The 26,825-nt window shown below is 46.6% G+C and overlaps 3 protein-coding genes across 4 annotated transcripts in view; all 3 read left to right on the forward strand.

Annotated features, from left to right (window-relative positions):
• The window catches only part of LOC117734864 (microtubule-associated serine/threonine-protein kinase 1-like), a 33,028-nt gene extending 31,376 nt beyond the window's left edge, over positions 1–1,652 (forward strand). Inside the window, exon 27 of the mRNA XM_034539176.1 lies at positions 94–1,652. Within this exon, the coding sequence (XP_034395067.1) occupies positions 94–1,652 (1,559 nt within the window). The remainder of the gene's footprint in view (positions 1–93) is intronic.
• A 2,052-nt stretch (positions 1,653–3,704) lies between these two features.
• On the forward strand, positions 3,705–8,464 carry LOC117735656 (cysteine protease ATG4D-like). The gene is made up of 11 exons (XM_034540446.1): positions 3,705–3,846; positions 4,644–4,894; positions 5,025–5,108; positions 5,188–5,361; positions 5,726–6,029; positions 6,124–6,188; positions 6,411–6,538; positions 6,687–6,765; positions 6,865–6,941; positions 7,257–7,376; positions 7,590–8,464. The coding sequence occupies exons 2-11, from the start codon at positions 4,702–4,704 to the stop codon at positions 7,758–7,760; spliced, it is 1,395 nt and encodes a 464-aa protein (XP_034396337.1). The 5' UTR covers positions 3,705–3,846; positions 4,644–4,701; the 3' UTR covers positions 7,761–8,464.
• A 1,257-nt stretch (positions 8,465–9,721) lies between these two features.
• On the forward strand, positions 9,722–23,452 carry smarca4a (SWI/SNF related, matrix associated, actin dependent regulator of chromatin, subfamily a, member 4a). Of its 2 annotated transcripts, none has more exons than XM_034538797.1 (34): positions 9,722–9,942; positions 11,691–11,954; positions 12,147–12,279; positions 13,400–13,858; positions 14,072–14,170; positions 14,254–14,509; positions 14,737–14,863; positions 14,998–15,171; positions 15,461–15,634; positions 15,767–15,937; positions 16,029–16,076; positions 16,176–16,306; positions 16,447–16,507; positions 16,620–16,726; positions 16,914–17,061; positions 17,161–17,324; positions 17,447–17,513; positions 17,625–17,735; positions 17,820–18,062; positions 18,170–18,283; positions 18,423–18,530; positions 18,650–18,736; positions 18,827–18,873; positions 18,962–19,128; positions 19,254–19,417; positions 19,981–20,247; positions 20,373–20,450; positions 20,557–20,775; positions 20,911–21,170; positions 21,278–21,386; positions 21,746–21,847; positions 21,962–22,094; positions 22,205–22,344; positions 22,724–23,452. In XM_034538797.1, the coding sequence occupies exons 2-34, from the start codon at positions 11,733–11,735 to the stop codon at positions 22,754–22,756; spliced, it is 4,923 nt and encodes a 1,640-aa protein (XP_034394688.1). In that variant the 5' UTR covers positions 9,722–9,942; positions 11,691–11,732; the 3' UTR covers positions 22,757–23,452. The 2 variants fall into 2 exon arrangements, with proteins under 2 accessions (XP_034394688.1, XP_034394687.1); XM_034538796.1 differs by having other exon boundaries at positions 9,823–9,942; positions 16,026–16,076.
• The last annotated feature ends 3,373 nt before the right edge of the window (positions 23,453–26,825 follow it).

The following is a 26,825-nucleotide window of genomic DNA, read 5'->3' on the forward strand; positions in this document are numbered from 1 at the left end:
AATCACATTTACTGTGAACGGTTTCATTCTTGACAGAGATGCAACGTTGACCACATGGTGATAAAAATGTTTTATTTCCTCTCCTCTCCTCAGGCACCTCCTCCCAGAGCAGCTCGCCAGCATCCAGTACCCCCAACTCCCCCGCGGCCTCCCACCACATGAGGCCCAGCTCCCTGCACGGCCTGTCTCCCAAACTCCATCGGCAGTACCGCTCCGCCCGCTGCAAATCTGCCGGCAACATCCCCCTTTCCCCCCTGGCTCACACCCCCTCCCCAACCACCTCCTCTCCTCCCCCTCTCTCTGGCCACACGGTGGGGAGCTCCAACACCACGCAGACATTCCCCGCCAAGCTGCACTCCTCACCACCCGTTGCCCGACCCCGGCCCAAAAGTGCGGAGCCGCCCCGGTCCCCCTTGCTGCAGCGGGTGCAGTCGGCGGAAAAGCTGGGAGCCCCGATTCTGCCTTCCTCCTCCTCCTCGTCGGCGTCGCCTTCCCCTCTGACTGGCGGGGTGTCGCTACGCAAGCACAGCCTGGAGGTGGCGCACGGGGACTACCGGAGGGAGTCCTTCCACTGCGAGCACAGTCTGCAAAGCCTGCTAGAGATGGAGGGGGAGAACGGGCCCGCTCCCCCGTCTCCTTCATCCTCCTCCTCTCCCTCCCCTCCCATGGGAGGGGAGATCGGAGGTCTGAAGCCTGCGAGGAGGCTGGGGAGGCAGGAGTCGCCGCTCAGCCGCGACACCCTGCTCCCACCAAGAGAGAAAGCTACACAGACTGCCACCGAGAGCACGACGACCAAAGCCGAGTCCAAGACCAGCGTTGTTGACGCGAGTAAAACCTTGGCTGAGGTTCTGAAGAATAACGCGGGTGCGGCTGCGGTGAAGTCAAGTCCAGCGCTGGTTTCCACTCATACGGAGGCCAAGCTGAGTCCAGGGGACAGAGCTCAAAAGGCAGGTACCGCCAAGATTAAACTTGGCGAGAAGACCTCAACTCCGGGCACATCGAAGGGCCTGCAACAGCCAGACTTCAAGCAGCAGAGTGATGGCGGGCCTGCGACCAGAGCTCAGGAGAACACTGAGGAGAAAGTGGGTGCAGACAAAGGGGCCGTGCAGAAGGTATCGTCTGCAGAGCAGTCCAAGCCGCGCAAAGGCGCAGAGACGGGGGCGAAGGGAGGCATTGGAGGCAGCGATGAAGCGGCTGATTCGACCAAGGTCAAGGGACCGGCACCCCTAATTTCCACCCAGGTTCAAACCCTCGCTGCGGCTCACGCCAGATCCAAAACCGAGAAGGTGTCGAACGGTTGCCGCGGGGCCAAGGAGGAGCGGGCGCACCTGGAAGTCCTGGAGGAGAACCCGGCGCCGCCCTGCTCGGGCCGGTCCCGCCCCATGTCGCCAGGGGACAGAGCCAGCTTCGTCACCCAGCTCACGAGCGTGGCCAAAACGGTGCTCGGGCCCATGAAGGCGGGGTCGCAAGAGGGCGCCAGGGTGCGGGACGCCTCCAAGCCGGGTGACGAGAAGCGTGGCGGCGTGGTGGGGAAAGCGGAGTTCTTGGCCGGGGGCGGCCGCCGCGGCGGCGCTCAGGCAGCGGCCTCGGCCGGCAGCGGGACGATGCCATCTGATAAAGGAAACGCCCGCGGCTCCAAGCATCACTCGTGATCAGAGGGCTTCAGAAAAGTGTCGGACTCCCAAGCAATGCCTTTCTACTGTAGCGTCCCGCTGACATATCCCGAATGAGCAGGACCTTTGAGCGGAGGGGAGACGGGAAAATGTCTGAAGAAGTAACTCCAAATAGATGACGAGTGACATGTAGAACACACGAGATGTGAACAAAGACGTGTCGGCCATGTTGGCAAAATGGGCGCCGCACCTGGTGTCGTAATGTAGGCCTGTGTAGGTACTGTGTGTTCAATGTTCTGTATATAAAGGGGGGGGAGGTATGTCTTAATGCATGCACATGGAAAAATGAAAGAATATTTAAAAAGGAGATAAAAAAAAAAATATATATATATATATAAAGACGACCTCAAGGTGGTGAACACTGTGAACAGCTTTTCAGCACGCCAGCTGGTAACTGTGTGTGAACAAGCGGTTCTTTTCTGTCACAAATGGGCATTACCCACTGGTTTCGGATCAGCTCCAGTGCCATCCTTCAGTTATTAAAAAGAAGAGCAACACACGCTGTATTTCAGTGACTAAAGTCAAGGTCGTGCTTCGTGGAGTGAAGGGAACCGGAGCAAGTGACATCGAAGCACGGCGTGCTTCACATTGTTTAAGGGCTGAATTTAAGTGGAATGGAAAGAGGGCGATGATGAGATGCACAGGGACACTATGCAATGCCACTTTCTTTTTTATTTAATTTTATTTATTTATTTTTGGTGTCCCTCCCTCCCACCCCCCAAATTGCCAAGTTTACATTGTGCTCCAGACGAGGACTGAAGAAAAAAGTGAGGGATGCAGTAAGCCAAGCAAACACTTCTTTTGTTGTTGTTGTTGTTGTTGTTGTTGTTGTTTTAAACGTTGTCTCCATCGATCATAGTGCAAAATGTGCAATTGTATATTTTAGGCTGTCAAGTGAACACACTAGTGTGTCTGGTGAGGAGGCGGAGAGGTCACAGGAGAGTAGATGCTCCTTCACTCACACGTTTCAATGTATGCAGGTGTACCGTGAATATATTATGTGTGTGACGTTACGTGTGAAGGGAAAGTGCCAGTCTTTTTGTTTAGGGATGATGTGGGTTTTTGTTGTTGTTGTTGTTGTTGTTGTCGTTTACACTTAAATGTATAATAATATGCAATCCAACAGTGCCCAGTTTGATGAATCGGAGCACCGTTGTCAGTGATACAGTAGTAGACTACACACTGAACAGGAGTGGGTGTGTTGAGAGTCGTCTTAGTGGTGAGGTCGTGTTTTGTTCTCGCGTGTTCAGACCCTGATAGTTTTGGTTAGACCGCCACCTTGTGGACGACGTCACACCTACATCGAAAGTCCCGAGGCGCAAAGGAAGATGGGCGTCCAACGTTGCCCGGCGGTCTTATTTCCATTTCATAAATAACTATCCGGATACATCATTCTTTTGCTAAAGGAACACGTTGAGATCAAGAACGACGCGGTCCAAGTTTATATCCATCACGACGTGTCGTGGTCTTCGGACATTAACCCAATGTTTGGAACTGTGTTTGTGTGGTGTGATGTGAGAAAATTGCACTTTATTTTGTGTAGAATATTTTTTTTAATTATTATTTACTGGTCCTGTATATTTATTTTATTATTTTTCTATTTGTTCTATTTATAAAAGTTGTTTTTCTTTGTTTTATTCTTTTTTACACCTCAACGGTTAGTGAATTTCTGTTTTACTACTGACATTAGATATTTATACATTTTACATTTAGACTGAGAAATCTACCAAAATCTGTGTGACTACCCTTGACGCTCATATTCCTGTCAGCAACACTTATCTCTGACTGTTGTTATGTCCATTATATTGCTACATATTTACTATCCACCATTGTGAAAACCCAATGCAAAAAGCCTCTAGTGCAGACATGTAATAAAAAGCAGAGAAACCCCTCGTTCTGTTTGACTTTTCTTTTTTTAAAGCTATGAACAGGATAAAATGATCACCCAAAGGCATTATCGAGGGCTCCCTGTCATTGGTCCTTTGTTAACCAATCACAGCGCTGCTAGCGTGTGACCGGTTTAAGCAGGAAGTGAGTGTAAACTCATTAGCTTGCTGCTCGAAGACTCTTTTTTTTTTTCCTCCAACGAAACGAATGCAGAATAATTCTCTAAATAATTAATTAAATGACTTGCTTTATTTAAAGAAGAAGCAACGACGATGTCCGAATAAAGGTAAGAGATAAATGTCGGGCTACAACTTGATTTATTCTGCGAGTGAACGGACTCTGAAGTTGTCAGATGCCTGAGAGTTTTTAGCTGGATCTTTTATCTTTTTGGAGGGGCTTGAAATTTAAAATAATTTGCAAATGGATGACAGCTTTGCCCAAGACGCTTGTTAAAATGCAGCTAACGTCAGTGTGTGTGTGTGTGTGTGTGTGTGTGTGTGTGTGTGTGTGTGTGTGTGTGTGTGTGTGTGTGTGTGTGTGTGTGTGTGTGTGTGTGTGTGTGTGTGTGTGTGTGTGTGTGTGTGTGTGTGTGTGTGTGTGTGTGTGTGTGTGTGTGTGTGTGTGTGTGTGTGTGTGTGTGTGTGTGTGTGTGTGTGTGTGTGTGTGTGTGTGTGTGTGTGTGTGTGTGTGTGTGTGTGTGTGTGTGTGTGTGTGTGCGCTTTTTTTTTTTAAAGATGGAAAAACATGAATATCGATGACCAATTTTAATGTATAAACATTTCTTCATTGGTGGCATTTTTGTACTTTTGAATATTTAAAGTTCATTCTGCTGATACATATGTACTTTTTACTTTCGTGACATTTCCTATGTAGGACATTGTACAAACTGAAATTCCTTGAGTCACAGGACGCCGTCACATGGTTTCCCTCTTTACATACTGTCCTGGAGAATGATTGACTTTGCTGTGGTAAACAAAAACCCCAATCGGTTCCAGGGGCGGATCCTTTTCAATGCAAAATAATAGAATTGGCTATTCGTGGCTGCATCATCCATCTGGGGGTCTTGTCTGCATGTCTTTGTAGGCTGCTATGGCGATAAGGAGGATACCTTCGCGCTCTGTCTCCGTCATCTTTGGTCGCTATGAATCCCGACGGCGCCTCGGCTCGCTGCGAGGGCCCATCCTCCGCGGATGACCCGATGGACGACTGGCTCTTCCTCTCCTCTGATTCTGCGGAGCGTCTGGGCCCAGAGGGGAGCAGGGGAACCCCGGAGGCAGAGGACAGAGGACAACTAAAAACCAAGTTGATCTCGGCGTGGAACAGTGTCAAATATGGTCTGTTGTTACCCGCTCCAACGCCGCTTCTGTTTCCTTTTGTCAAATCTGTCTGTTCCCCCCACTCCCCTTTGCTTTGTGAGATTTTAAACTGGTTTCTCTTCTTTTTTTTTCTCCGGTAATGTTTCAGGCTGGTCCTTAAAGCAGAAATCAAAATTTAGCAAGAGCTCCGCTGTGATAATGTTTGGACAATCCTACGAGCTCAGGGACCACGGTGAGGCCTTCTTGGTATGATTGTTGAAAGCACACGCGGGCGGTGGGGATTTCAACTCGATGCTCTGCCGCTGTTTCAGACGAGAGGGAGCGTTTCCGCCGCTCCTTTGCGTCTCTCCTGTGGTTGACGTACAGACGGGGCTTCCCTCATCTGGCGGGCTGCTCTCTGACCACCGACAGCGGCTGGGGTTGCGTGCTACGCACGGGGCAGATGCTGCTGGCCCAAGGGCTGCTCCTGCACCTGATGCCGCCAGGTGATGTCCGTCATTAAGTTGAAACACAGAATGTTGTCAAATAACTTCAGAAACTGTACTCCTGTGATTGGAAAATCTAAGCTCATACCAGGACGAGTTTATTGAGTACTACTCTTCCTCCATTGTGACTAGATTTAGCTACTTTGTACTGTTGTACTTTGTACTGTCGGGAAAAGTCTTTTAAATTAGCTTTAGTCAAAACTAGCTGTGACTGCACTCCAGCTTGCCTTCACCACTCTTGAGCGGTTTTGGCTTTTACGGGTGTTTTGTTGAAGTTCCACTGATAAACACCTTACATTAGTAGTATATATCTGTTGTCTTATCTTGGGGACATTGACCACTACTCAAATGACTGTCTTTACAGGTTGGACTTGGTCTGTGAGCCCCTGTGCGGTCAAGGATGACATGGACCTGCTGGTGAGTCGCCCCACGGCCGGGGCAGAGCGTGGACTGGATGCAAAGGAAGGGTCGAATATGGGGGTTCGGACACTGAGCTTGGGTTCCCTCCTGGACAGACCCATGGAGGCTACACACAGGAGGGTGGTGTCGTGGTTTGCGGACCATCCCACAACTCCTTTCGGGATACACCAGCTGGTGGAGCTGGGCAAAAGCTCGGGGAAGAAGGCCGGCGACTGGTACGGCCCTTCCATCGTGGCACACATCCTCCGGTAAGAGCTGGAGTTGGGACCTGGCAGCCCAATTATCCTGACCAACTTCTGTCAAGATGTAACGTCCGACAGTACTTGTTTTTTTTTTTTTCAGGAAAGCTGTGGCAGCATCAGCGGACCTCCCCAATCTAGTCGTGTATGTTGCACAAGACTGCACCGGTGAGTAATTTATTCCATCAGTGGATTTGCTCTCTTCTCTGAAGTGCATAGCAAATGCAGCTGTGCTCAGATTCCCCTACAAAATAAAAGCAGCTTCGGCAAATAAGCTCATTTGTTTTCATTTCAAATTTGACGTGAGTAATTAAAAAAAATTTAAAAAAATTTAAAAAGTTTCAAGAATGATCCATGTCTGTCTCCGTCTCTTCCTTCCCATACGTTCAGTCTACTTGGAGGACGTGAAGCGGTTGTGTGAGCGTCCTCTCCCTCAGCCCTGGAAGTCTGTCATCATCCTGGTTCCTGTGCGACTTGGAGGACAAGATCTCAACCCCTCCTACATCGCTTGTGTCAAAGTATGCACACGAGAATCAATGCAGTCCCTCCAATGTGCACTCCGAGTAGTTTAGACGTGGGGGGGGGGGGTTAAAACGGCAGCGGCTCTCAACGTTGGGTCTGTCTTGTACAAAGAACAACAACTCGTTCCTCGTTCTCACCCCATAGAAACTCTTGACGTTGCCATGCTGCATTGGAATCATCGGAGGCAAGCCGAAGCACTCTCTGTTCTTCGTCGGCTTCCAGGGTATGTGCAGTATCGCGCACGTCATAATGCTGGTGCTCAGCTGTTGGCTGTCAGTCCTTTTCACTTTTCTGTTCCTCCCCCGGACCTGCCGTGCCAAAGATGACCATGTGCTGTACTTGGACCCTCACTACTGTCAGCCCACAGTGGACATAACAAAGGAGAACTTTCCCTTGGAGGTATGAGGAAGTACCATTTCCCTTCTTTTGGGGTTTCTGGTTTTGTTTCCTGCTATTGCCTATACAAGTGTCTCATATAGTGTCTCATATCTCATATATATATATATATATATATATATATATATATATATATATATATATATATATATATATATAATATAATTTTTTTTAGACTTTAATATAGACTTCCCTCACGTAAAAATGTTAAATAGATAACAGCCACATCAGACCTTTTTTATCTGGATATTTTCTCTGATTCTGAGACCTTTTTCTGAATTATTCTTTTATTTTGGCTCTCCTCCACCCCGCTTGCAGTCCTTTCACTGTAAATATCCCAGGAAAATGGTTTTCTCTCGCATGGACCCCAGCTGTACCATAGGATTCTATGCCAAAGGCCAAAAGGACTTTGAATCCCTGTGCACAGCAGTTCATGAGGTTTGTGATTAAGATTTGAATCTCCATTCATTCAACATGCTTTTGGATTGTTTCAAATTATAAAAAAATGTGTTTTGGATTGTTTTAAATTATTAAAAAATGTGTCTGAATTAAATTAGTTGCAAACGCATATTTCGAAGCTGATGCCACTTTACAAAATGTGTTTTGTAGAACCCATTTAGTGAATTTCCGGCTTCTTTCTGTCTCTTTTAGGCTCTCAGCATATCTGCAGAGACGTACCCCATGTTTATATTTGCAGAAGGAAAATGTCAGGAGGAGGAGAGAACCAATACACCACCTTACAATATCGCCTATATCCAGAGGAACAATGAAATGAGAAGAGTCAACACTCGCAACAGTATGGACGAGTTTGTTCTGTTATGAACAGAAGAAGATTAAAATCTGCCCCGAGGGGCGGACAGTGACTATCAATAATCAAACGTACATAATGTGGCAACTACTGAGCTTGAAAACAAACAATGTCCTCAAAACACCCACTAGCCATAACCTCAAGGGGAAATTAAGTAGCCAAGTATAAGTAATGACACTACAATGTTATTGTTTTTGTATTGCTGTTTTTTGCTCAACTATATTTTTATTTATTGTTTTAACAGAAGAACATTTAAATTAATATTAAATTGAAGGACTTTGAAGAATATATATATATATATATATATATATGATATATATTTTTTATTTATTTTTTGCCTTTTAAACTATTTGTGTTTATCAACAAAATCCAGGAGCTCACGCTAATTAATTTGACTAAATACATTCTAAATAATCTAATTAAAGTTTATAATAGTACATTTCTCCAAGGGACAAATTTAAAGCAACTGTTGCCTCTCACTGTTTCATGTCATGTGACGGGATGTACCGCCTTTTTTGAATGGATTAGAAAATTGGATTCCTGTTAACATGTGACACACGCAGGAGAAACGCAGTATGACTTCACTGCAGAAGAAGTCGGATGTTGTGAATGCACTCTTACAGGAAAAGAACAAAACGTACTGAAAAGAGACTCTCTATTATTCCGATTTTTATTTCCTTTTTCTGCTGTCTTATCTGAATAAATGTTTGTTTTTTTTCAAAAAGGAAGAAACTCATTTGTATTTCTGTATGCTGACGTGAAAAAAGTGTTTAATGGTGTGCTGAGCTATTCTCAAAGCCTGTGTGGTTCTGTTGCGGGCCATTTCTCGGCTCCTTAGGGTCCCGGAATGACTCTGGTGACCTCCCACCACCAGAAAACTCAACAATGCTGATTTGGGCCTCTGTTGCCTTTTTGGGTGGAGGGGAAAGCAGGAACAGGGAAGTTGTCATAAGAGGGGGGGGGGGGTCCTCTTGTTCACAAGAGATGCCGATGCGTTAAGGAACTCGTGCACAAACTGCCCTGAGTCTGAAACCGGGAAAAGGAAAGTGTGGTTCTGCACATGAGAAGCAGAAGCCTCATAGACATTCAGGACCTTTTTTAGTATGTGTCCTTGTCCTTGGCGTATTCTAAAGATTGGCGTCCTGTGCAGTTAGCCTGTGCATAGTTGTGCCGAGTGTCACATCTGCTGTCTTTGTATGGGTTGATTAGCAGCTATAGTCCTTCACTGGCTTTTTACTCCTTTTTTTTTTTTTTTTTTTGGAGAATCATGAGGAATTTGGTAAAAGAAAATCTAAAGATTCAGTATTACATACCTCATAATGTATATGTAATAAAGCAAGTAGCGTCCTGTCGCTTACCTTGAATGCAGCACCAAATGAGTGCCTACAAGTGTAAGCCGAAAGTTCACAAACATAATTTACTTTGTAATATTTCGTGCATTCGTGATGAAAAAAGAATGTTTTTAAGTACTCCATTTGGGTAAATAAATAGCTACTTTTTGTAGGTAAATGAAAGTGTGACAGCGTATGGAACTACCAACAAAGTTGCATCTCTTTTTTTCTGACTCATATTAGTCGAGTATCTGATTGACAAATTCATTTTTGATACTCTATTTAACTGCTCTGGACAAAACAAGCATTTGGAAGTTGGGCTTTTTTTGGGCACATTATGCTCATCTTGCACTCTCATGTTTCACATCAAACGAAGTGCTCGTCAGATTAATCAATAATGAAAATAAGTCACAGCCCATGGTATTGAATAATTGCTGCGTTTTTCTAAAAGCATAATCACACAGGCTGACAAATAACGAGATACCGAAAACTATTCCCCCTCCCTCGCCATGTTAATACGGCACGGCCTAATAACGTGCACGTATTCAAGTGTGTGTTCACATGGACGTAGAAGCGGAGTAATATGAGCATTCCTGCCGTCTCGTCCACAGTACCCATCCCCCATCCTCCACTGCTCCCTGTTAACGCATCCCTCACTGGGCATGCGGGAAGTGAGCGAGACGGTGGATGGGGGCGCTGCGGAGTCGCACAGGCCGGTCTCTGCGATACAATCTACCGAGAGGAGGGGGGTGGAGGAGGAAAAAAACCAACTGGGTAGGTCGGTCTTTGTTTCTGGCTAGGAAGGAAAAAAACCAAGAGACGGTGCGACCGGCGAGGATTTTAAACATCAGCGTTCACCGCCAGTGTAAGTCAACTGCAATTCGGTTATCGGTTGGAGAGAGTCCGGTGTGTGTTTCACGGCGCTGTGGAGACGAAACGGGCGCTTTTAGACGGCGTTTTTTGGTGTGGGGCTGAGAGAAAGCCGAGACCGACATTACAGCACCGCTGCCGTGGCGCGACAGTGCAATGAATGAAAAAAATGTTTTTAGGAAATGTGCTTAGAGCGGAGCTCCGTGCCAAGGGTACGGGTGGCGCGTTGGATCAATCAGCCCCGGAGACGAGGGATGCTCTCACCTTTCGCACGGGCGCCGCATCTCGAGAAACATCTCGGAAAAACAACACGTCTTTTTTGTTGTATGTGCCTAATTGGCCTGCGGTAGCGTGGCCGGCTAGGCTAACCCGACTAGCTCGCTAGCATGCTAGTCACCGCCAGCAGATTATGTTGTAGTATCAATACGGGCTTTTACGGAGCTAGCAGGCGGGCTAGCTCCGTAAAAGAGCTGCTGCTCTTTGTCGCTTCCACCGACACATTAGCGTCGTTTCGCCAGCGGAGCCGCTCTCCGGTGAACACCGGGGAACTCGTGCTGCATGACGTGAAACGGGAGGTTAGGACGAAGGGTATATTGTTTGCGAACGGTGTAACGTGAACCGTTTAAACCTTGCTAGGCCTGACTAACGCGAGTGGGGAAGCTGCCCGTGCTAATAATAACTTATATTTAATGTTATTATTTCATACAGTGTGTGTTTTTGTAAACGTAAACATTGTAACCACCGGAACGCGGCAAAGTTTTTACTTTGAAAAGCTGCTCGCTCGTTGACTTCCAGTTGCCGCCTGTGTCTGCCGTCAGCGTGGGTGTCTTGTTGAATAGAGCCGCGTCTTTATTTTAGTATTGTTGGACCCATAAAGTGACTGTTTCGGTGACCTCTTGGCCATTGTGTGTGTGTGCGCGTGTGTGTGTGTGTCTGAAGCTCATAACGTGTGTGTAGCTCATAGTGTGTGTGTCTGAAGCTCATAGTGTGTGTGTGTGTGTGTGTGTGAGAAGCTCATAACGTGTGGATACAAGTCTTTAGTTCCCTGACTTGTTGCTCCCAAGTCGGATACCAGTGGTGAAAGTGATCAGCTTCGATTCAGCAACTGACTATCTGTCACAATTTGAATTCTGAAGAGGTCCACGATTGGACGTATTTGAAAGGACAGTGCACCCCCACACCGTTCTAGAAACAGTTTCCCTGTGATTTGTTTTTTAGTTCACACAACAACAGCAAATCTGCATGTTGTGTGTGTGTGTGTGTTATACACCCCACCAAACCATGCAACTTGTAAAACACAACATCAGTGTCACCTTTTCTCCCCAAAAATAATGATTTAACACGCACAGTGAACCCCAGAGCTTCTTTCTAAAGTACGCCACCAACTGTCCTGTACTGTTGACTACTGTTAACTGTAAATTTGAAATAAGAGATGCCATGTTTGAGTTTTTCATTTGATCTCATCGTGTTGTGGTCAGCCGGAACCCAGCAGGTCAAGCCCGACCTGGTCTGGTGAGTGTGTGCCTCGGGAGAATGAATTAACTGTCTATTATAAAAAAATAATAAGCTCCCATAAGAGGATTTATTATCTGATCAAAGTTGATTGTGTAGCTCAGTCTACTCTAATTTGAGCTTGAACAACTACTGTGGTGTAAAAAAAAAATTATATATATATAAATAATTGTGTGTGTCGGATTGGATTCTGAACACCGCTCTCATTCCTGTCGTCATCTCTCCTCACAGAGGTACTTTCTGCTGCCACACATTCCCAGGTTCCCCTGAGAGATGTCCACTCCTGACCCCCCGATGGGAGGGACACCTCGGCCGGGACCCTCCCCAGGCCCAGGGCCATCTCCAGGAGGAATGATGGGCCCGAGTCCCGGTCCCTCTCCCGGCTCAGCCCATAGCATGATGGGGCCCAGCCCAGGACCTCCTGGATCTGGACACCCGCACCCTCCACAGGGACCCTCAGGATATCCACAGGACAACATGCACCAGATGCACAAAGTAAAAAGTCTTTTAATTATTTGTTTCCCCTTTAGTTAAAAAAAAAATAACACCCAAGTTCATTCTGTAATGGTTTATATTCGTCTTAGTAGGAACTACCTATTTACTACAATATAGCATTTAAAGTTAAGGTCCCAATCGCTCATCAAAATACATTTCATACATACTACTGTTTTTTTTGTTGTTGATCAGCCCATGGAAGCCATGCATGAGAAGGGGATGCCCGATGACCCCCGGTATGCTCAGATGAAGGGCATGAGCATGAGACCAGGAGGACACAGTGGGATGGGACCCCCTCCGAGCCCTATGGACCAACACTCCCAAGGTAACGCCGCACAACATTGCGGTCAGCGGCACCTGAGTCAGAAGTCGTAGAGGGACGAAATGCGGGGAAATACATTCTCCTACGAATATCTTTGGGGGCATAGTCGCAGTCTGCATTCCTCGTGAGAGTTTCTTGTTTGACAACATGTAGCGATTACTTTTTGGTCCCCGAAAAGCTCCACACAGTCAGAACGGATAACGCAGACAGTTTGTGTGTTTGAACCCATCCAGCCGGTTTCTCTTCTTGTGCTGCTGCTGTTCATTTGGCAGCATGAGCAGACGGCAGTAGGCAGGCCGATGGCGGGGGGCGTGGCTGAGAGGCTTCCCCTTTCAGACAGCAACAAAGGCGGTTGCGTCTACAAAAACCACACTCAGTGAACTGAAGAGGATAGCAAGTATGAGACGCACAAGAACACTCATGTGAACTATAGTAGTGTGTTTTGCTTTGGAGATGGTTCTCTGAATGTTCTGTTCAGTTGGCATTTACTTGGCAGCCTTGAAAGAGAATAAAACCGCAGGTTACTTGGCTCATACTAAGTGTTTACATTTTTTATTATGGTCAAATGAGTTGTTGACATGCGCTAAAGCTTGATTTCATAACGGAGTATTGTTCGGAATTGTGCACGGATGTGCTACGTACTCGGATCAGTATGTGCTGCATACTACTAAATTCATGATGAAGATTTTCATTTGCAGCAGACCGTTCACACTGGAGTCAACTCAAGCGATAAAATGTCAAATTAAAGATTATTACGTGTTTCCTACAGTGCATTATATATTTATATATTTGAGCACCCACATTTTACCCTCGTAACTGTCACTCACCTTCATTCCTAATTATTCAACCGGTTAATTGTTAAAACCGCCTTCCTCGCAGTCCGCCATTGGACAGTCTGAAGAGTTGCAATGCATTTTGGGGAAGTAATGTATTTCCAGTAGGCTCCCGGTTTATACTCAGAAATTCTTGCTAATCTAGTACAAATCCACACGCAAGCCAAGTCAACCGGAACACACCTCATGCTAAATGTTACGTCGTACTTAGTTTGAATACTACGTTATTGTGCAATGTCTTAATGGAGCAATTAATAATTTGGCCATCATGCATCTGTTCTGTTTCCCAGGATACCCCTCTCCATTGGGAGGCTCAGAGCACGCGCCCAGCCCTGTCCCAGCCAACGGCCCTCCCTCTGGCCCCATGATGCCCGGAGGTCCCTCCGGCCCCGGGGCTGGCCCTATGGAGGGCAGCGTGGACCCGAACCAGGGAATGGGTCAACCTAACCGCGGGGTCCCCCAGGGTCCAGGCGGACCCAGTGTTGCAGGAGGTGTGCCCGGCTGTGCAGGTGGGCCCGCGCCTTTCAACCAGAACCAGTTGCACCAACTCAGGGCTCAGATTATGGCCTACAAGATGCTGGCACGAAGTCAGCCCTTACCGGATCACCTGCAGATGGCCGTGCAGGGGAAGAGGCCCATGCCAGGGATGCAGCAACAGCCGATGCCCAACATGCCGCTCTCCACGGGGCCTGGTGTTGGGCCTGGAGTTGTTCCGGGACCCGCTCAGGCCAACTACAACCGACCACATGGTGAGTTAAATTGGGGCCCACCGGAAGCCGGTTTAGTGTGTTTTTGTAATGTGCCTCTTGACAACTATATCCAAGCTAGAGCTTTGAACAAAGAAAGCAGACTATCTGATGGCTCAGCAGAGACACCTGGTGGCTGAAAATGTGTTTCTTATTCATTAGCTTTCAGAATATTTACTAATTACCAGAGAAATCAAAGTGTTCTTCTTGTTTTAGTCATGGTAGGTCCTAATATGGTGCCTCCTGGACCTGCAGGAGTTCCCCCTGGTATGCAAGGCCCGCCTACCAATGGACCCCCTAAATCATGGCCCGAAGGTAAACTTAGTCGTGTGCGTGCATGTGTCTGTGTGTACACATGCAGCAGCGCTGACCTCTCCTGACTCTCCTCTCTCCTCCAGGACCAATGGTGAATGCCGCTGCCCCCTCCAACCCTCCCCAGAAGCTGATTCCACCACAACCCACTGGCAGACCCTCTCCCGCTCCCCCCTCCGTTCCCCCCGCCGCCTCCCCCGTGATGCCCCCTCAGACACAGTCCCCAGGACAGCCCGCCCAGCCGCCTACCATGATGCTTCACCAGAAGCAGAACCGTATAACCCCCATCCAAAAGCCCCGCGGGCTGGACCCGGTGGAGATCCTCCAGGAAAGAGAGTACAGGTGAGTACGCCCCCGCAGCAGTGTTGAAGTGTGCACCATATATATCTTTCTGAAACATTATAAAGCACACTCTTCTGTTCCCTTATTTGCATGTTTATAACATGGTATTTTACACTTATCAACCTCTAAAATTAAAAACCTTAAAAAAATACATTTAAATGCCATAATTGACATGATTTTTTTATCAAACGGTGAAATATTTTTTTTTAAATAAATGTATTCATTAGGCTACAGGCTCGTATTGCTCACCGTATCCAGGAGCTGGAGAACCTGCCTGGTTCTCTAGCCGGTGACCTGCGCACCAAGGCCACCATCGAGCTCAAGGCCCTGAGGCTGCTTAGCTTCCAGAGACAGGTAGCCAAGAAATTCAAGTCCAGACAACGGTCGCACATATTGAACCTCCACTTATTTAACCGGCCTATAATCCGGTCCGTCCTTGTTTTCCCAAGATGCCGTGTTCGATATTTCCACCGTTTGTGTGTCCACAGCTGCGTCAGGAGGTGGTGGTCTGCATGCGCCGTGACACCGCTCTGGAAACGGCCCTCAACGCCAAGGCCTACAAGCGCAGCAAACGGCAGTCGCTGCGCGAGGCCCGCATCACCGAGAAGCTTGAGAAACAGCAGAAGATTGAACAGGAAAGGAAACGTCGCCAGAAACACCAGGTACGCCTGACTTCCATGGGCTGGGCCGTTTGAAGGCTAGAGGGGTTCATTTGTCCTTTTGTATGAATATTCCAGGTTGTATCTAATTAAGCATCCAGTTTTTGGTGCATGTTTTTTTTGTGCGACTTAATTTCCCCCAAAACACAACCGATTTACTCAAAATGGCACGAAAAAAAAGTTATAATATTTCTCAACAGAGCAAAAAGTTTGAAAAGGGGGAACACAAAAAAGAAATTCACAATAATATAACAGCTGTGTTTATTTATTTTTTTGTCCCTTCTGTTGACAGGAATACCTCAACAGCATCCTGCAGCACGCCAAGGATTTCAAGGAGTACCACCGCTCCATCACCGCGAAGCTCCAGAAGGCCACCAAAGCCATCGCCACCTACCACGCCAACACCGAGCGCGAGCAGAAGAAAGAGAACGAGCGCATCGAAAAGGAGAGGATGCGCAGGCTGATGGTGAGTGTCACATCCATGAAGGAGACACGAATCCATTTGTTTTTCGGTCTCGACACTTTCAGGAATGTAATGGGTGTGTTCATTATTAGTCCATTCACGAGCAATCGAGCATCTGTGTGAACCCTCTCCCAGGCTGAAGATGAAGAGGGCTACCGTAAACTTATCGACCAGAAGAAAGACAAGCGTCTGGCCTACCTGCTGCAGCAGACGGACGAGTATGTGGCCAACCTCACTGAGCTGGTGCGCGCCCACAAAGCTGTGCAGGCTCTCAGAGAGAAGAAAAAGAAGAAGAAGAAGAAGAAGGTAAACGTTTAAAACGGGCTGCCGTGTGTTTTAATTTAAATTGCATTTTTATTTTCATGATTGTTTTTTCGTCTACTTTTCTTCCAAGAAGCCAGCAACTCTGGAAGGTGTCATTACCTCCCTGGGACCAGATGGAGAGGTGAGGAACTAGTCTACTTGAATAAGATGTCCTTTTATAATCTTTATAATCTACCTTTTTTATTTACTGCAGCATTGTTTTTTTCCTGTCTCCTCCCAGCCTTTAGATGAGACCAGTCAAATGAGCGACCTTCCGGTGAAGGTCATCCACATGGACAGTGGGAAGATCCTGACTGGGGGGGAAGCACCGAAGGCTGGCCAGCTAGAGACCTGGCTGGAAATGAACCCAGGGTCAGTATCTTAATAACTAAATTAAAAGTTACGACTCGTATCAACAGAGCGTGGCGCGGATCGGCAGCAAAGCCACGTTTTTGCACACCGAAATCGTAAATGTTTTTAACCCGGTCAAAAACACTTTGTTCCTCTCGCAGATACGAAATTGCACCGCGCTCCGACAGTGAAGAAAGCGGTTCAGAAGAAGAGTATGAGGAGGTGCGTGCCTCGGGAGGTCTCTACATCAAGGCTAAATGGTCACATTAGGATTTCTTGCAAACAGTTTTCTGATCTCCCTCCTCGCTCTTTTTTTATGTTTTACTTTGGTCAGGATGAAGAAGAGGAGCAACCTCATTCCTCTGCGACTCAAGTAGTAGTAGTAGAGGAGAAGAAGAAGCTTCCCAACCCGGATGAAGTGGATGTCCTGCACATCATCGAGTAAGATGAACCGCAGAGATTTTGGTGTTAACTCTTAAGTCTATAATAACTCTTAAGTGTTGCCTTCTGCTCACGCACCAAGACATCCTGAGGCATTCATATGTTGACTTTTGTTTCCTTTTTACATCTTGTTGTCATTTGCCCAATACCAAATCGCACTGTATTTTGTCCCATCTTCTTCCACCAGACACGCCAAGCAGGATGTCGATGACGAGTACGGCAATGCAAGTTTCAACCGAGGCCTGCAGTCCTACTACGCTGTGGCCCACGCCGTCACCGAGACGGTGGATAACCAGTCCACGCTGCTGATCAACGGGCAGCTCAAGCAATACCAGGTACGCAGCCCAAACACAGCCGCAAAGAGTGGAGCCCCCCCCCCCCCCCCCCCCCCGTTCAATGAGCCCAAAGCTAACGTTGACCCTGTTCCTGCCTAGATCAAAGGTTTAGAGTGGCTGGTGTCGCTTTACAACAACAACTTGAATGGCATCCTGGCAGATGAGATGGGTCTGGGGAAAACGATCCAGACCATCGCCCTCATCACTCACCTCATGGAGTACAAGCGCCTCAACGGGCCCTTCCTCATCATTGTACCTCTCTCGTAAGCCCTGGCACACCCTCCTCAGCTGTAATCTGTGACAACGCAAGAAGTGCTTTTACAGAAAAGGTGCACGAGTTGTGATGTTCTTGGGTTCAACTTTTTCTGCTTCTTTTTGTTTTCAGAACTCTATCAAACTGGGTCTACGAGTTTGATAAGTGGGCCCCATCTGTCGTAAAAATCTCATACAAGGTCAGTCCTTTGACAAAGAGGGTGTAAAAGCTGTGGTCAATTAAACGTTAGGGCTAAACCTAACCCTTAGGGCTAACCCCCTAACTGGAAAGCAATTCTGTCCATTTTCAGGGCTCTCCAGCTGCTCGTCGTGCATTCATTCCCATCCTGCGCAGCGGCAAGTTCAACGTGCTGCTCACCACGTACGAGTATATTATCAAAGACAAGCAGGTGCTGGCAAAGGTAAGGGAGCGCCCTCAGATTTAGGTTAAAGTTGCACGCAACAACAACGACTTCTCTCTTCAACTCCTATATTTTGTCCCAAAGCTTCGCTGGAAGTACATGATCGTGGACGAGGGCCATCGCATGAAGAACCACCACTGTAAGCTGACCCAGGTCCTGAACACTCACTACTTGGCCCCGCGCCGCGTGCTGCTCACAGGCACACCGCTGCAGAACAAGCTGCCCGAGCTCTGGGCCCTGCTCAACTTCCTCCTGCCCACCATTTTCAAGAGCTGCACCACATTCGAGCAGTGGTTCAACGCCCCCTTCGCCATGACTGGAGAGAAGGTGAGTCGCGGTCCGGTGTATTCGTGTTTCATAGAGGCCGTGTTGTCATATAGACCTCCACATAACAAAGAGCTACAGTTGAATAAACATGTTTTCCCCACCTCCAGGTTGACCTGAATGAAGAAGAGACCATTCTGATCATTCGGCGTTTACACAAGGTGCTCAGGCCGTTCCTGCTGCGCCGACTCAAGAAAGAAGTCGAGGCTCAGCTACCAGAGAAGGTCAGCTAGTTCGCTCTCGTTGAGACGAAATTTCATTACCGCAATAATTGAAGTGTTTTTAATATTTTTGTGCATATTTTATTAATCAAATAATTGGTATTGAAATCTTTTTTTGTTCCACTTTGTTGTTGGTTTATAGGTGGAGTACGTGATTAAATGCGACATGTCAGCCCTGCAGAGGGTTTTGTACAGACACATGCAGGCCAAGGGAGTGTTGCTCACAGATGGATCAGAAAAGGACAAAAAGGTAAGAAGACGACGTCGTCTTTTCTTTTGTCATTGGTGAAAACCTCATTTTGTAGACATTTTAAAGTATGGAAACTAAAAAGCGTATTTTTCTTTTCTTCCACCGTGTACATTTTCTAGGGTAAAGGTGGCACGAAGACCCTGATGAACACTATCATGCAACTGAGAAAGATCTGCAACCACCCTTACATGTTCCAGCACATTGAGGTACGGGACAGAAGCTCCACCTCCATGAACTAGAAGAGGAGAAACGGTTGCAGAAGGAATGAACGTGACCGTTTTGTTTTGTTTTTACAGGAGTCTTTCTCCGAGCATCTCGGCTACTCTGGTGGAGTCGTGAGCGGGTACGTAAAGCTTGGACCCGCGCAGTTGAATCCATGTTACACACTGGTTGCTTTCGTCCTGCTCATTTTTCTCCCTCTGCCCGTCCAGCCCTGACCTGTACCGCTCCTCTGGGAAGTTTGAGCTGCTGGACCGCATCCTGCCCAAGCTGAGGGCCACCGACCACAAAGTGCTGCTCTTCTGTCAAATGACCACACTCATGACCATCATGGAGGACTACTTTGCCTACCGCAGCTTCAAGTACCTGCGTCTGGATGGTGAGAACCCCCTCGCCACCACCCCCCTGGGTCAAAGGGCCTTTTACTGTCACCTAATCATATTAATTATCAATTGAGACTCACTTCCTGTACCCCTCTTTACAATCTTTTTCCTCCTCCCACAGGAACCACCAAGGCAGAGGACCGCGGCATGCTGCTGAAGACGTTCAATGACCCGGCCTCGGAGTACTTTGTGTTCCTACTCAGCACCAGGGCAGGAGGCCTGGGCCTCAACCTGCAGTCTGCTGACACCGTCATCATCTATGACAGCGACTGGAACCCACATCAGGTACGCAAATATATATTTTTTTTTTTAAAATTTTTTAGGCTAAGCCATGATATTGATATCTATTTTCATAAGTACATCTTTGACTAATTTCTTCATTCATTTTCTATTAATACATTTACTTTGATTTATTCATGTTTTTTTATTCATTTATTATTGACTGACTTGAATGTGAAATTCAGGTTCATCAGAAGGTCATTTCTTGCACGCTCTTACTGTAATTCCTCGTATAATATAGTCCAAAAATAATTTGACCGTCTACTTCGAAGTGGAGGCTAGCGTCCATTGCTGTTTCAAACTCGTCACGCATGAGCTCGTTTTTGTGCTTCACTTCTTTTGCGTCATCGACCTCTTGATACAAAAACACCTCGTTACTACATCCCCGTAGGACAATATATATTCGATTTATCTTATTTACACTTAATTAACAACACTGTAGTGGAAGCTGTTTGTTGGACACATTACGATTTTAATATTGTGTAACAAAGGTTTTGATATGTTTTCCTGTTTGTTTGGTTGTTTTTTATCATTCCACCTGAACTAATCAATGTGTGGACCCTCTACAGGACCTGCAGGCCCAGGACCGAGCCCACCGCATTGGTCAGCAGAACGAGGTGCGCGTGCTCCGCCTCTGCACCGTCAACAGCGTGGAGGAGAAGATCCTGGCGGCGGCCAAGTACAAGCTGAACGTGGATCAGAAGGTCATCCAGGCCGGCATGTTCGACCAGAAGTCCTCCGGCTGCGAGCGTCGGGCCTTCTTGCAGGCCATCCTGGAGCACGAGGAACAGGACGAGGTCGGGGCTCAAGAAGGCAGCCGTGCCAGGGGGCAGTGGGTGGGTAGAAATCTGATCCTGTTGCAACATCGCCCACATCTGCTTGTGTTGTGCTCTACCTCGATTCTCTCTTTTTTTTTGCCACAGAAATCTGCCGTTGTTCACGTGTCTTTCTTTGTCCGCAGGAGGAAGACGAAGTGCCCGATGATGAAACTGTTAATCAGATGATAGCCAGAAGTGAAGAGGAGTTTGAGCAGTTCATGGTTAATCTTACCTCCTTCTCAATTTTGAAATACTGTTTATTTTAATAATCTTAATCCACTAATCCCCTTTACTGCATTTCTTTTTGTTTTTTGTTATTCATTCCAGCGCATGGATCTAGACAGACGCCGCGAGGAGGCCCGTAACCCTAAGAGGAAACCCCGTCTGATGGAGGAGGACGATATGCCCAGCTGGATTTTGAAAGACGATGCTGAGGTCGAGAGGCTGACTTGCCAAGAGGAGGAGGAGAAGCTGTTTGGCAGAGGATCCCGCCAGCGCAAGGAGGTGGACTACAGCGACTCGCTCACGGAGAAACAATGGCTCAAGGTGGGATGTCATCGCCTTTTTAGTTCTGAGGATATGTAGTGACTTTGTGTCTTCGAAGGCAAAAGGGAATTAACTTATATGAAGTTTTTATTTATTTCATTTTTTTTGCTGCATGGTAATTCCTCCCCAACGCAGGCCATAGAGGAGGGAAATCTAGAGGACATCGAAGAGGAAGTGCGCCACAAAAAGACGACCAGAAAGCGCAAGAGGGACCGCGACCACGACGGCCCGGCCACACCCAGCTCCAGCAGTGGTCGCGGGCGGGACAAGGACGAGGATGTGAAGAAGGCGAAGAAGCGTGGGCGCCCGCCTGCCGAGAAGCTCTCCCCCAACCCGATGTCCCTCACGAAGAAGATGAAGAAGATCGTCGACGCCGTCATCAAATATAAGGACGGGTGAGGACAGTAACGTGTGTTTCCAGGCATGCAAGCTAATGTGGGAGAGATTACTTCAGCATTGACTCACGGTGATGCGTACTAAGAAACCTGCTGTCGTCTCTCAGGACTAACGGGCGTCAGCTGAGCGAAGTCTTCATCCAGCTGCCGTCTCGCAAGGAGCTGCCCGAGTACTACGAGCTCATCCGCAAACCAGTGGACTTCAGAAAGATCAAGGTGAGGATAAAGGTCCATCTTTTCTTTAATGATAAAGGGCTAGCTCAGATGTTTTTAAAGTGGGCTTGTGTGAGGTACTTCTCCTTAGTCCTTCAGTAGATGACAGGGGGGAGGTGCAGCTAAATGTATTTTAGAGACCTATAAAATTCAAAATCTGTTTTACGTGTACGCTATTTTTTGAATATTTCCCACGCTTTACCTCGCCGTCAGCCATCCCATTCTGACGGGGAACTGGAGCTGTCGTCTACGCTCTCATCAAAGCCACCAAAACGTCCGCAGCGTCCCTTTTTTTAGATGACAGTTGTTGTGCTGTATCAGCTGACTGACCGCTGCCTTCCTTTGTCCCATCCTACCACCAGGAGAGGATCCGGAGCCACAAGTACCGCGGCCTGAACGACCTGGAGAAGGATGTGATGCTGCTCTGTCAAAATGCCCAGACTTTCAACCTGGAGGGGTCTCTGGTGAGTTTAGCCACATGCACACGCTTTGAATATATTTGAGTAAATTAAACATCTGCAGAGTGTCTCTTAGTCAAAATAAGTACTTAATAATCTCCTTCGGGGGAAACCTTTCAGATCTATGAGGACTCCATTGTGCTGCAGTCCGTCTTCACCAGCGTGAGGCAGAAGATTGAGAAGGAGGACGAGAGCGAAGGAGAGGAAAGTGAGGAAGAGGAGGATGACCTAGACGAAGGCTCCGAGTCTGAATGTGAGCATCGGGGAAACGGAAGTGTTCCACACTGTAGCGTCGACGTGGTAGCGGCTGAGGCACATTGACCGTTGACCCTGTTTTTGTGATCTCTGTTCCCGTTCCATCAGCTCGTTCAGTGAAGGTGAAGATCAAGCTGAGCCGGAAAGAAAAGGGGGATCGAGGGGGAAAAGGACAGCGGCGGAGGGGCCGTGGTTCCCGGGCTAAACCTGTGGTGAGCGACGATGACAGCGAGGAGGAACAGGAAGAGGTGAGACAAGAAGTTCAAGCACAAGAACAACATCCCGCTGAGAGGCGTTACTTTGAATGTAATGCTGAGGATGAATAATAGGAAAAGATGCTCCCCGTTTAATGCTGTAAATAGAGCTTTATGTAAGTGTTGAGTACAGCTATTTTGTATTTCATCCAGCCCCTCAATAGCAATGATGTTCTGCTTCTCGTTTATTTAGTTTCTATGCTCGTAAACTGTCAGACTAAAGAAGATATTTGGAGTCATCAATTTGGCCTTTGGGAAATTGCAACAGGCAAAAAAATAGATATTCTTACACTTTATTAACCAGAAAATGTTATTTTAACCTTTTGCTCTCGTGTACTTGTGCCAGATAACAAATGTCCAATGTCGGTTTCAGGAGCGCTCGGCCAGTGGCAGCGAGGAGGACTGAAGTGAACCACTCCCGATTGGACCAACGGCCCACTGAGCCCCTTGACTGGACTTTATATATTTTACTTAGATACAGCAGGGAGACAGTCGGTGGAAGAGGCTTAGTTTTACTAGATGAGCTGATTTTTAGTGAGACAATTGTATTCTCATTAAAGTATACCATTCATTGAAAAAACTATTAAAATACAGAAAAGACTAAAATATGAAAGCTATGAACCATTCACTTCCATATTTAAACCATGTTCCCTGTTTGAATAGTAGTGTCTCTTTGCCTTTTTGTTTTGTTTTCTCCTGTAAGTGGAAAATTGACAGAGCCTGAATTATAGACTGATCGTGGGCCATAAAGACAGCTAACTGTTTAGTTTTTTTAAAGTGGTATTAATTTTGTCGTCTTTTACTTTAAGACAAAGCGTACACATGAACCAGGAGTCACTGCGTTCCCTGAAGTCCCTTTTTTTCTTTTTTTCTTTTTTTTCTTTTGAATGCATGTTGTGCGTGTCTGTGGAAAAGCACCTGGGTGTGTCTTCGCTATTATCTCTGTGTTTAATTTAAGACTACAAGCGGGATCACGGTGCATCCCACCCTGCAGCCCCTCCCTCTCAGGTTGTGTATGTAAAGGGGGAGGAAGGGATGGGACCATTTTCTCGTGTCGATGTCACTGGATTCCAAAAAGTACAATAAAGGCATCTCATCATTAAGCTACTCTTTGCATTTGTTGGTCGAAAAAAAGAATGCACGGGGGTCTCCCCGTTACATTGCACTGCACTCACCACATCTGTCCACTAGATGGCCTACTGAGAACATGAGGCTGGTTTACATCAGCTACCATCTTTTTCTCAGTCATGTTTCAGGTAGTAGTAAATAGTTTTCAGTTACTTTTAATACTGGTTTCTGTTGCATTTCTTTTAGTTTGGGCTTTAATGGAGACCAACCTATTCTTTAGATGTACCCCCACAGCTCTATTAATCAAGTCAAGTGACCCGACACCCTTTTCCAGTGCGAGAGCTGAGGTTGTATGCTGTTGATTGTAAGGCCCATTTGTGATATTGGGCGATACAAATAACTCAAATTGAATTATTTGAACCATTTAGCCATTAGCTTATTTTAGCTAGCTATTTGAACTATTCCAGTTCAGACTGTTTCAACCGTTTATTGTTGTTTCACGATGTGTCTACTTTTTAAGATTTGGTGACATCTGGCAGTGAGGTTGCAGATTATTTTTTTGGGGGCGGTTGCACAACAAAAAAATGTTTTTACACATACTCTGCATGATAATTGCAGAAGTACAACGGAACTGCATCCCCAAGAGCGACTTGGTGTCCCAACACCATCCTCCCTCCCTGACCGGTCTGCTGCAGCACACACACATGAGGGTCCATATCTGCTGTGTGGGGGGCTTCCCCTGCCTTGGCTGAGTTTTAGAGGAACAGTTGTCCCAGCATGACTCATTCTGCTATGTGAATATGTGTTTGGACAGTTATGGCTGTCATTAACCCAAGTTTAATTGAATCATGAATATCCTCTATTTGGATCTGTTCGATTAACTAAAGAACCAGGAGCCTTGTGTGTTGCTTTTCAGCCACTTTCCCCTTGTGGCCTTTTATGGTTCCATCACGTTGTCAGTCTTATCTTTGTTTCCAGGGCCAATGTGATGAAGCCGACGTCTTCTGAGCAGCGCTCCCTATCCGTGGGGCTGCTTCCTCCTCGTCCACGGGCCACAATGACAGGAATGTGTCACCCTGCCAGGGGAGGATTGAACACGCACAGTTATATCTGAAATATCAAATTTCTTTTTTTTTGTGATTTGATTCTACCGTAGAAACAAAACTCTCCTCCCCCGACAGACGTCCCCTCTCCCTCCCCCCGACCTCCGCCTCAGCTATTCCCAGACCAGAAGCCAAAAAACGTGCTCCGCTTGCAGCTGGAAGAACCTGATTTGGCCTTCAGGGGAAGACAGAAAATCAGTTGCAGCCAACACACTGTTTGTTTTGTCAGGAGGAGCGTTGGATGTGAAAAGGGCCGCACACTGGAAGAACCAGAAAGGAGGTGGATGAGAGGGCCGTGAGAGGAGCTTTACCTCACATGCACTTTTGTTCCTACTTTTAGCAGAGGCCTAAACATTCCTTGTCACTTCTTATTAAATTGCAGCCCGACGTGCAGCACAGTGTTGCTAGAGGCGGGGGGGTGGGGTCATCCTCTGAGAACGGCCACCATTGGACAGAAATGTGTGCCGCATGGCTCTGGTGTTGATTAATGCAATGTAATGGAGTCCTTTGCGGGAGGTCAATGTGTGCGCCAGTGCTGGGAAGTAAAGTGCATTTACTCAAATAAAGCAACATAGAGGTACTTGTATTTCCATGTTCTCATATGTAATATTTTACTTGAGGGAACCATCAGCTACATCACGGTCACTGTGGAGAAGCTCCAATAGCAGCAGAAGAGCCGCCGTAGTGTCAACTGAAAGTACTACCTGTATCACACACAAGTATTCATCACGCAGCACGGCCTCCCCTCCTCGTCCGTGTAAGCAGAAGCCAGGGTTATTATTACATCTTATTTTATGAATCATAAATTATAAATGATCACATGTCTTCTTTGTTATAGATGTTGGATTAATGTAGTGCAGAAGAGGTTACAGTGTTTTCCTCTGTTAAAATATAAAGTAGCATAAGGTGGAAATACCCAAGTGTTTCAGGATTTAGAGCCCCAATTTGTTGCCAGACAGCTTTTGAATAAATGGACTTGGTTCCTTTCCCCCACTGGGAAACATCGTACCCCACGACACACGTATGTGAGGTTGAAATGTTGCACAAGAGGATCCAATACATTGTTGTGGTCCCCTGCGTTACAAAAGAAAGTGGACTGGTAGTTCCATCAAAGAAACATGTCCCCGTTAAATCTGTCAGATGGTCTCATTTACAGTAAATAACTGTTTCGAGGACGAAAATGTTTGTTTGTTTGCTGCAAAAGCACATATATCGAACAATATTCGTGTCGCAGAACTTAGTTTTTCTTCTCTGCGATTTTTGTAAATGTCTCACGACCCCTCAGGTTTTCCTTGGGACCCCCCCCGACCACTAGAGTGGGAACCACTGGACCTGACTGTATATAAAGGGATTGAAAACCAGCTGAAATGCCACTGACATGTTCATGTCAGTCTTGACAATCCCATAATGTCACATCTCCTCACTGGCGTAGAATGAGCACTTTTGCTGGAGATACTTCTCAGAACACTTAAGTACATTTTAAGCATCTGTGTTTCCAATGGCGGACGCCCTCGGCCTCGGTCCTTGAATTTAATAAGCAGCCTCACTAGTTCTTCAGCTCTCACGGTGAGGTTCATGCAACACATATACCTGCGCGTATCTTTGAAACTTTAATAGTTTCTGTGCACATTGTAGCAGCACTGAAGGTCACGTATGATAAACTGGACTTGGTCCATACAAACTATATGTTATCTGAATGTATAACCCTGTGATCGTGACAGGGTCAACACACTATGACCTACAGGATATTTCCCTCAAAGTGCTTTATTTTCTGGTAATTGTTTATTTTTATTTGTTTTAAACCAGCATTGACTGTCCAGCGCCTCTTACATTGTTTTCCTTAAAAGAAACATCTGTATTATTATTGATATGTTCCCTATTACAAACTGTATAACTTGTATAGGCGTATTCCTGAGCTATATGACGCTCTCTGTTCTGGGGTCAAGGTTATTTGTACTTTATCTCCTCCTCTGATGTAAATCTCATCGTGAACTATCTTATGGACCCTAGCAGAGTTTGAGACTTTGAACCTGAAATAACATGTTTTTTTTATTATTTTTTTATTTTTATGAGAGGTCACTACCCTGAATTCCGATAGTGGTGATATGGAGATAAACGCTGTCCTAATGACTTCATTGACTGTTGTCAGTATTTTAATGAGAAGGTTTCACCCACCGGTACACCTTTATTTCATAGTAGATTAAAATAATTACATAAAGAATAATTCAATTATTTCCTTTCCCAACAAGCTGAAATGCTATAACAAACCAGTAGTAAAAGTGACAGTATGAACTGTGCCTCCGC

The sequence above is a fragment of the Cyclopterus lumpus genome, chromosome 8 (genome assembly GCF_009769545.1).
Source record: "Cyclopterus lumpus isolate fCycLum1 chromosome 8, fCycLum1.pri, whole genome shotgun sequence".
Classification (NCBI taxonomy): domain Eukaryota; kingdom Metazoa; phylum Chordata; class Actinopteri; order Perciformes; family Cyclopteridae; genus Cyclopterus; species Cyclopterus lumpus.